This window comes from Nelumbo lutea, chromosome 4 (genome assembly GCF_056320005.1).
Source record: "Nelumbo lutea isolate HS-2025 chromosome 4, American lotus-T2T, whole genome shotgun sequence".
NCBI classification, from domain to species: domain Eukaryota; kingdom Viridiplantae; phylum Streptophyta; class Magnoliopsida; order Proteales; family Nelumbonaceae; genus Nelumbo; species Nelumbo lutea.
Window position 1 is genome coordinate 34,400,359 of NC_142687.1, and position 9,588 is coordinate 34,409,946.

The 9,588-nt window shown below is 42.3% G+C and overlaps 1 protein-coding gene and 1 long non-coding RNA gene across 2 annotated transcripts; both read right to left on the minus strand.

Moving 5' to 3' along the window:
- Positions 1–360: 360 nt before the first annotated feature.
- On the minus strand, positions 361–3,847 carry LOC148855122 (uncharacterized). The gene is made up of 3 exons (XR_016112928.1): positions 1,762–3,847; positions 1,269–1,681; positions 361–1,181 (listed from the first exon to the last, which is right to left on the minus strand). It is a non-coding gene; the product is annotated as an uncharacterized LOC148855122 (long non-coding RNA).
- Positions 3,848–4,474: 627 nt separating this feature from the next.
- On the minus strand, positions 4,475–9,317 carry LOC148855123 (protein C2-DOMAIN ABA-RELATED 5-like). The gene is made up of 4 exons (XM_088984605.1): positions 9,078–9,317; positions 8,763–8,953; positions 5,522–5,617; positions 4,475–5,036 (listed from the first exon to the last, which is right to left on the minus strand). The coding sequence occupies exons 2-4, from the start codon at positions 8,871–8,873 to the stop codon at positions 4,746–4,748; spliced, it is 498 nt and encodes a 165-aa protein (XP_088840731.1). The 5' UTR covers positions 8,874–8,953; positions 9,078–9,317; the 3' UTR covers positions 4,475–4,745.
- Positions 9,318–9,588: the final 271 nt, after the last annotated feature.

Genomic DNA, 9,588 nt, shown 5'->3' on the forward strand with positions numbered 1-9,588 from the left:
TGAAAAGACCTCGGCAGCATACAATATCTAGTTCTCATCAGCATTGGCTAAATGCTTGCAAAACCTAAGACACGGGCACTTCAGCTAGGAACCCTGTGACGGATAGCCCGTCCTGTCATGTGACAAGTTAAACCCGTAAGAGACAATCAAATGCCAACTTAACCCGGGTGTAGACAGGTCGGGCATGTACCCCTACTATGTCACTCACCTCGGTGTACACAAGGCTACCCCTACTAAGTGTCGGAATACAGTTTGGGACCACGATGGTTGAGGAACCCACATTCCGGGTATTCATCCTAGTAGCCTAACAGTTCAGAGTAAGACAACCGCTTCGGCAAGTAAAAGAAAATTACGCAAGTATTTGGCGAAAAACGTTCTTCATTATATAGGACCCATTACACTACATAAATACATTCAATACAAAAGAGAGGGAAATCGAGCTCGCAGGCCCAGAATACAAGGAGCGCCTGACTACTTGGGAGGCTCATCGGACTTACTCGGGGTTTCATCAGGGGTTTCCTCAGAAGAATCAATCAGATCGGTGGCATCAGCATTCCCGTTGTCGTCGTCGTCTTCGGAGTCTGGGTCATCCGCAGCCTGGCATGCCATGTCATCTGTGATGTTGAAAGAAGTGAAGGCACTTATATCCAGATCGGGGTAGGTATGCTTTATCCACCATCGGCCAAGCTTGAACCCCCTGCGGTAGGCCTTTGACATTATGTTGTCAAACCTCGAGGACTTGACGTAGTCGACGACGGACTGAACCTTGGTCTGTTCCAAAGCATCGTGAAAGATTTATGTCTTCTCCCCGATATCGGCCTTGAGAGACTCCACCTCGTGCTCTAGGGCCTCCTTGGTTCCCTTGAGGGCCTGCATCTCGAGCTGTGAAGCCTTCTGGGCCATTTTGAGGCTTTCCACCTCGAGCTTTAGGGCTTCCTGACCAACTCGGAGCCCTTCACCTCTGCCTTCAACCTGTCTCGTTCCCGGGCCAGCTCCTCCCTCTCTAGTGCCAAGGTGTCGTTCAGATTTTTCTGGGCGGCGGCAACACTCTCCAATTGATGGACCTTGTCCTATGTTGCCTTTAGCTCGGCATGGGCCATACGGGATGACTCCTCGGTAGCCAAAGCGCGCCTCAAGCGTTTATCAGATTGGAAAGTTAAGGCATGCACGACAATGTTCGCCTAACAGAAGGAAACTAGTTAGCCAAAAAAAAAAAAAAAACGAACTTACCACCATAATGTGGGTTACCGCGCGACCTCCAAGCTGACCTGGGGAGAGTTCGGCCCAGCTCATGACTTCAGCATTGATGACACCCCTCTTGCTTCGGTTGAGGTTGACCTCATGATGCAAGATGGACTCCTCCTCTTCGGTCCCTGAGCTAGACGCTGCCACGTCTGTAGTATGCTGAGCCGACCCCTATGTAGCCTCAGCGGCTGCCCTAGCTAAGCTCGGAGCCTCAGCAGTAAACCCCTGCTGGCTTGTTCTCCAACCCCCTCGCAGCCTCGGGCCTTTGGGGTGGAAAGTCGCCCTCCAGATCTATTACCGGAGGGGCGCTGTTGAGTCTGGTCTCAGGGGTAGGAGATCGGGAATGATCAAGTTCGGGGGAGGGATCCGTTGGTGACTCCACACGAGCCCTTTTGGCAGCCGGGTAGCTGTGATTTCTCTTCTTCGTCCATGGGGCCTACAAAAAAGTTGGTGTCAGTAAACCCAAAAATGACAAGCAGATAAAAACAAAGTGCCAAAAGATAGAAATAGACCTACCCGAGCTCAAACTGACCTAAGCGAGCTTCTCTTCGGTGATGTATTGCCGATGATCGAGCTCAGCTTGAGCCCACGAGTGGAAGGCCTCCCACGTCTGTTGGTTGAGGGTGGTGCTGGTCACCTGGGTAGCCATCCTCCAGCTGGTAAGGAAGGGCCATCTTGTGCTGGCCCATACCACAAAGTAGTCTCGCTTCCAAGCCGGGACCTTGCTCGGGAACTTATGCAATAACTTAAAACCTGGGCGAGGAGATAAGTAGTAGACCTGCCCGTGCTCAGGGGAGCGCTAGATGCACTCTTTTTTATCAACAGTATGGAGAAGAGTATGTCCGCGTCCAAAGAGAACCACTTTTCATGACAAAGAGAAATGGTCCCCACTAAATTCCGAATGGAGTTGGGGTGGAGCTGATCTAGCGTGATATTGAAATGCCTTAACACCTCAGGGATAAGGGGGTGAAGAGGGAGACGAAGCCCACCGACGATCTGTTCCCTGAAAATCATGACCTCATCCGGACCGTGCTCCCAGGGGAAGTTACCGGTGGGAAGGTTGTAGTTGTACTCAGAAGGAAGGTTGAACTGCTGGATGAGGTCTCGAAGCCTCTCTGGTGTCAGAGTAGAGGGACCGAACTGGTCCGGCACCCAACCTCGATGGGATGTGGACGCCAACTTACCCGAAGCTGCCCGTGCTTTGCGGGCAGGTCGGGCAGGGGAAGGGTCACAATGACCTGAAGTACCTACCTCGGGCTAGTTGATGAGACTGTCCACACTAGATGACATACCGAACTAAAAGAAAGAAACAAACTAGAAGGGAAAAGGAAGCTCAGGAGGACACCAAAGAAACGCAACCGGACTGGAAGAAGAAAACGAATTGGAGGACCCGAGCTAAGAGACCCCTGGCACGAGCTCAAACTAACGACGACAGCTTTGTGGCAAAGAAAATAGCCAAGGGACCCCCTATTTATAGCCACGACCGCAGGTTCTTCAAGGCAAAAATGATTTAGCGCATTTTTGACGTCCGGAAGTCCAAGTCGCATGAAATCCGCACATAATCTGGACACGACTCGAATCTCTTCTCGGTCGAGCCGGGCGTTAGACCAGTAGAGCTAGACGGAACCCATGACAACGCAGCTTAAATACCAACGCCAAATCCACCCGGCGTGTCATGACCTCCCCACGCTGGGTCATCGCCGCCAGCACAGGGAGCGGGGGGCAATTGATGGAGGGTGATTTGGCCGACCTTGTAGTTCAGGTACACGTGGGTGTGACCCTACTCAAACAGTGACTTAGCATGACAGTGCAACGGACGTGAGCACAACTTAGAGGGAAAATCCCGCTGAGTTCAGCACGACAACTCAGCAGGCAAACCACTCGTCGAAAGCCGCCTTGCCCGCACCTCCTCCCCGGGGTTAAGGCACTTCGGGGGTCCCGAGTTCGGGACGCCCTGACCCCTTTTGAGGCCCGAGCTCCTCCCAATGGACCTCGGGCCACTCCCAAGCAAGAATGCACTGATTCTTCTCCGGACGCCCCGAGGCACAAAGACCTCGGGTCAGCTAGCTCAGCATAACCGGCTACAGGTAACCCGTCACTCAAAGGACAGCCCAGTTCAGGGTAATTTGTAGGAGAACAGTTCGGTATACCATAGGAGGGCTTTCTGCCCGACCGCCGTACCCGACGAACCTATGGACAGCAAGCATGTCCCCCTCGCGGCGCCTGCCACCTTTAGAAAGGCGTCCCACACCTGACAAGCACGTACTCTACGCGACGGCCCCGCGCATGCCACCTCAGCCCTACTTGTAACGGATATGGCAGACTGACAGTGGCGGTTATACCTGCCCTGTCAGAGACCAGAGGGCCTGAAGCAACGGAATTCAGTTATAAGGGGCTTATTCTCAAGGAACAAGGAATCTTCGAATCACCTGTGTAACCTGCACTCTTAGCCTTCGTTCTCCTTTCGCTTCTTGCACTCAATACTAACTTAAGCATCGGAGCGTTCTCGCCGGGAAACCCCCCGAGAGTTCTTCCTCTTTTCTCTCGTCTCAGGTACCTCTCAAGAGCCACGCGAGTGCCAGTGAGGAGTGACTGGATTGCGCTGCAACAATTTTCTTTCAAATCTTTAAAATAGATCTTTATAAAAGTACTTTTATGAAATAACTTTTATAAAAAAACTTTTACGAAAACACTTTATAAAAATATTTTTACAAAAGCACTTTTATGAAAGCATTTTAATAAAAGTAATTTTACAAAAGTGTTTTTATAAAATTCATCTAGGAATAATTTTATAAGTGATATTTTAAAATTCAACCATAGATAATTTTGGAAGAAAAAAATTGAATAAGTAATTATTATATAAACACCTGAAAAAAACTGAAAATTTAAGCTTAAAAAATAAACTCTTATTTTGGGCTTATTTCTCAAACACCAATAAATGCCTTATGGTATAGTCCCAACCCAAATAAGCAGTTATTTTTAAGCACTCCCAAACATGGCCTAAGTCCTTAACAGGAAGTGTGATAAAAAGAAGAACGGGGCAGCGGCTGTGGTGCGAGGCGAAGAAAGGTAATACAATTGTGCTAATGTCCATGGTGCTTCTAATGGTGTGCAATGACTAATGGTATGGTCTTATTCCTAAGATAACTTTGTGATATAACAATAAATAGGAAGCCTATTTTCACATATTTATTCAAGTCACAAAAGTATTCAAACAGAGAATAAGAAATGCACCATCAATGCAACAGTTATTATAAATAGGCAGCCAAAAAAAAATGAAAAAGAAAAAAACTGTTCCAGAACAGTCGAACATTCAACCCAAGAAAGAAAACACAACAGTTCAACCCAAGAAAGAAAACACATTCTAAAGGCAAATGTGTTTTTACATATTCACGAAAAAACAAACAAATGTAGGTAAATTCCTTTGAGTCAGGTAATGAAAGCTTGGAAGCTGAAGATATACTAGAGACAACCAAGCAGAAGAGAGTCATCCATGATTTCTATTCAGAGTTGGAACCAGGGAGCTTAATCCACTGAAACTGAAGTTCCACTTCACCTCTTTCCACATTTTTCAGTCTCACACACACATCTTGGATAACCTTTCCATCTTGCCAGACAATACAGCTCTCTTCAGCAAGGCAGTTTTGCCTGCTGGGTAGTTCTCTCGTTATTACTGTACCACTTGGATAATTTCTCAAGTCCACCTTTACAGCTTCCAAAAATGGCCTTATGTCAAGCTCTGCTTGTCCCATTTTGTCATCCAGGGAGAAAGTGTCCTTGTCATATACCGTCTGCAATACTCAAAAATGTTTCTTAGCACATTCAATGGGCCTAAAATTTTGCAGTAACTTTCATATATAATGAAACAGAAACACTGCTTGACTTGCAAGGAAGCACGGGGAAAGGTAACTTGTGCTTTTGTACAGATCTCCCTACATTATATTCTCAGCATGAATAAAAAAAATAAAATTAGTCAGAGTGTTGTGGCCATGGAGGAATACCCACAGCATTATCAGTGGATATTCAAAACCTAGACTTCCCAAATATCACAATCAGCTCCTAGTTCTTTTTTCCATGCCCATTTTACCCCCTTGAGCACATACAGTAATTTTTGTAAGTTACATTCAATGATTTGACATAATACATCCATAATTGTCTACCATCATCAAAGCATTAACTCAACTTTTAATTACTATGGGTTATACTACCATTGCATTTTATGACTTGGATATGGAAGAAGAGAATCAACATGTAGGAAGTCCAAAAGAATACTTACAAGCTTGATTGGAAGTTTGGGATCTGACACAGAAAGAGTTAAATCTTCATTCCACTCAGGATTGATATTCTTTTTCACTACACGAGTTTTCAGTTTCTGCACCAGATTTAAAAACATTTGTTTAACAACAATACTGACCATTATCACCAAAAATTTAATAATTGAATTTCAAGCAAGAAGCCAAGAATAAGTTAGAAAAGAAGTGACTATAAGTCAAACGCTGCATCGCAAGCCATGTCATGATCAAGTATAATCCACTACGGATGCTTAACTTACTCGTAAAAGATGTAACAATTCAAAGCTGAGCAGATAGATTTAGAGAGAGAGAGAGAGAGAAAGAGAGAGAGAGTAGCAAAATCATTGAGTGTGGAGGTGACATTTAATTGGGTGAGGATAGATGCCATTGCTTTTGCTGACGCACTAGCTAAACAAGGGGTGGGAAGGAAGAGTTTGTTTTGGGCTATGTTGTAAATTGAATCTATTGGGGAGGGCTAAGAGAGTTTATCTCTCCCCTTCTTCATCTTTGTACTTAGTTATCCTTTCTTAATAAAATTTCTTTCTGTTATTGATCAACAAAAAAAATAGATATGAAAATCAAAAGATTACTCTAATGACATCAATTTCATCCTTTAACCCCACAAAATTGATCAACTTTTCAAGTCTTAACATAAAATGAATTGTGTAACACAGGACTTGGTGCCTCCATTTTGAATTGAGTATTCTAAGAACTAAACTTATAGACACTGTTAATGAAAAAATAAATAAGATCTGCTTAATATTATTGATCATGCTTCCAAAGTAAACCAAAACAAGTGTCAAATGTTGATAACCCATCTTATTTGAGTAACCTGAGGTAATAATTAGATACACTTAGTAAGAGAATCAAGCAGAATCCCTCTTCCATCCATGAAGAAGATATTCTATGTTGGCCTCACAACTCAAGCTTCTTTCTACATACATGGAGACAATAGAAAAGAACAGCCAATCTCAACATGTCACCAATATTTTTCACCCACATCATCTCCTCATCTTTTTTTTTATAAATGCCCACATCATCTCCTCATTACCTATCAATGTAAAATCCAAAATAGTATGGAATACCACAAAACTCCATTGATTAATATTTCTACTTTACTGATTACGTAGATAATGTTTTGATGAAACTAACAATGTGGAGAATGCTTCAAGTCATCATTCTTGCTCAGAACATTGACCACATTTTTGTTAGGGAAAATTCCCAATTAATACCCTGTACTTTGTGCCTAGTGCCACTTTGGTCCCCAAACCTTAAAATGCGGCACTTCAGTACTTGAACTTTCAAAATGTGACAATCTAGTACCTGTCATTAATCAGTTGTTAACCTACCATTAAGTGACATTTGAAAAGGACACAAATGCCCTTCAAGTGTCATTTAATTTTCTTTATCAACCATCTAAACATTGACAAAAAATTAACAGTCCTAAATCCTTGCTTCTTTCATTCAAGAAAGTTGAGGTTCCGTTTTTTTTTTCTTTTCTTTTGTATGTTTTTTCTTTTTTTTTTTTCTGACAGGAGTTGATGTTCCATTTAAGTGGGCATTCTAGTGACCCCAACTTTCTTGAATAGAAGAGGCAAGGATTTTGGACTATTAATTTTTTGTCAATGTTTGAATAGTTGATAAAGAAAATTAGATAACACTCAAAGAGCATTTGTATCTTTTTAAAATGTCACTTAACGGTTGATCAACACCTAGTTAACGGCAGGTACTAAATTGCCACATTTTAAAAGTTCGGGTACTGAATTGTCACATTTTAAAGTTCAGTGACCAAAGTGACACTAGACCCAAAGTACAAAGTACTAATTGGGAATTTTCCCTTATTGTTACTAGGGAGAGAGCCAGCTATTAGGAGGAAAAACGTACACACTACACGGTGTTTGACATTAAAGATAGCGTTGAGGTTTTTGTGCCATGAACCACAAGGCACTGCATGGTCTCTTTTGGGAAGCTAGAAGGAAAAAATTACCCTTGTACATCTTAAGTATTTTCTTGGGGTAACTTTTTGGTTTTCGTATAGGTATCCCCGGTTATGGATTTTGGCATCTTATACAACTTGTATCCCTGTTTTAAACCTCTTTGTGAGATTGGTGTTAGAAGAATGTGGCATTGGGGATAAAGCATTGTTCTTGGGAAAAGAGTTTCTCTATGACATTTTTATTGGTTTGGTCTTGTTGTAATCACCATGGATAATAATGTAAAATCCCTTTGCTTGGTTCAATAACTTTTTTGGTTGGCAATAGAGAAAGTGGTTTTTCTAGAAAAATCCATCCAATAATTGTTAAAGCGGCAATGGTTAGTTCACTGACTAACAAATACTTACAATCACCCGGCAGAATCAACTATATATTGCAGAACAAAGATCAACCTGCATATATTCAATTGATTTTCTCCACCCACTTTCAGGATTCTAAAGATGAACCGCTAGTTTCATACTGCAGTAATAACTTGAAAGTTCCTAAAATTGACAAAAGAGGATTCTAATTTACTCAAGCACTAAACAGTTAAATAAGATTACTAAAAAGAAAAAAAAAAAAAAAGAATTAAAGACCAAAAGAAAACTTGTGGGAGAAAAGGAAATCAAAGCCCAAGATGAACAGAGGCAAAAACTACAAGAAAAAAGGATCATTGGACATCAAACTTTGGGAAGAGAATGAAATTAATTATCAGAGAGATTTTATTCGAGTTTAGCCACCTCTTGTCCTATGCCACAATAAAAGGTTTGATTTCATTCACAATCTTTAATAGAACAATAGTTGTTATTAACAGAGCTTTTGCTCCAAGTCCCATATATTAGTCAAAGAAAGCAAGTTCCCCATAAACAATTTTCATCTCCTAAGAAATAGACAAAATAAGAAGAAATCTAGAGGTCTTTTTTTCGTAGCAAAACATCCAGCAACAGAATTACAAGTCCATTTTTAATCCCCTGCCTTTCAATTGTATAAACTAGGCTTAGAATTCGAATATATGCGAGAGAGAAAGAGAGAGAGAGAGGGAGAAAAGAGGGTTAACCAAAATACAGCAAAGTCTTCCATCAAACATCGAAGTAACCAATCTCAATAGCTCAGAAGAGCAAAAAATATATTTATATGAATTGAAATGCATGGTCAAAGATCAAAGACTACAAACCCATGTCGACATACACACAGAAAGAAATATCAAAAGAGAGAAAACCAAGACAATGATCAAAACGATCAAGAAGCAGACCTGTTTACCCATTTTAATAACAAGGTAGGGATCACTGCTCCGGACATCCCGGACGGCAAGATTAACACCACGCTTAACGCGGATTCTGAGAAGACCCAACAGGTTATCCATCAACGACTATGAAGTGGCGGGAGACTGCGAACTATGAACCGGTGAATCCTTCCATCTCACGAGCCCTTCTCTCTATTTATCTTTCCAAGCACAGGGTACAGTAACGCAATAACAGCGTAAATTATTTAAACAATTTAACATAAAAACTAAATTGGTAAGAACCCCACGCCACCTCAAACAAAAGACGAACTGGTAAGAACCCACCTCATAAAACCATGCGTTCCATCTGTTCACCGCCACCTGCGAGTTCAGTCAACCTCAATACTTAATCGAAGGACTCGTCCCGTTTCGGGTCTCTATTTCGAATCCTTTTCTCAATTCTCCTCTTGCCGAAGCATTTTGTCTGGACACTCACTGGTCTTCCTTTATCCTCGATATTACATTTAATGTATTTTTGGAAGACTCTGGGTTTTGCTTCTTTGGAAATCAGGTTCCTTTAATGGCTCTCATTCATTGGTGGTTTTCTCGTCGGGTTTGACCAGAGACTTCAAATCCGTGAAAATCGCTAAAATTTTGCCACGTGGCGAAAAGGACAAAACACTTTTATTACGACATAATTTTTTTGGACCGTGAAATCAAAAACTTCTATTGTGGGCCACAGCAATACATGATTATCTAATGCCATGATTTATGGTTTTAGAGACAAAGCCCGGAAGATTCTTCGATATTCCGAGTTTGGACACTTTGGTGGTGACTCATGGGTCCCACTCAGCGG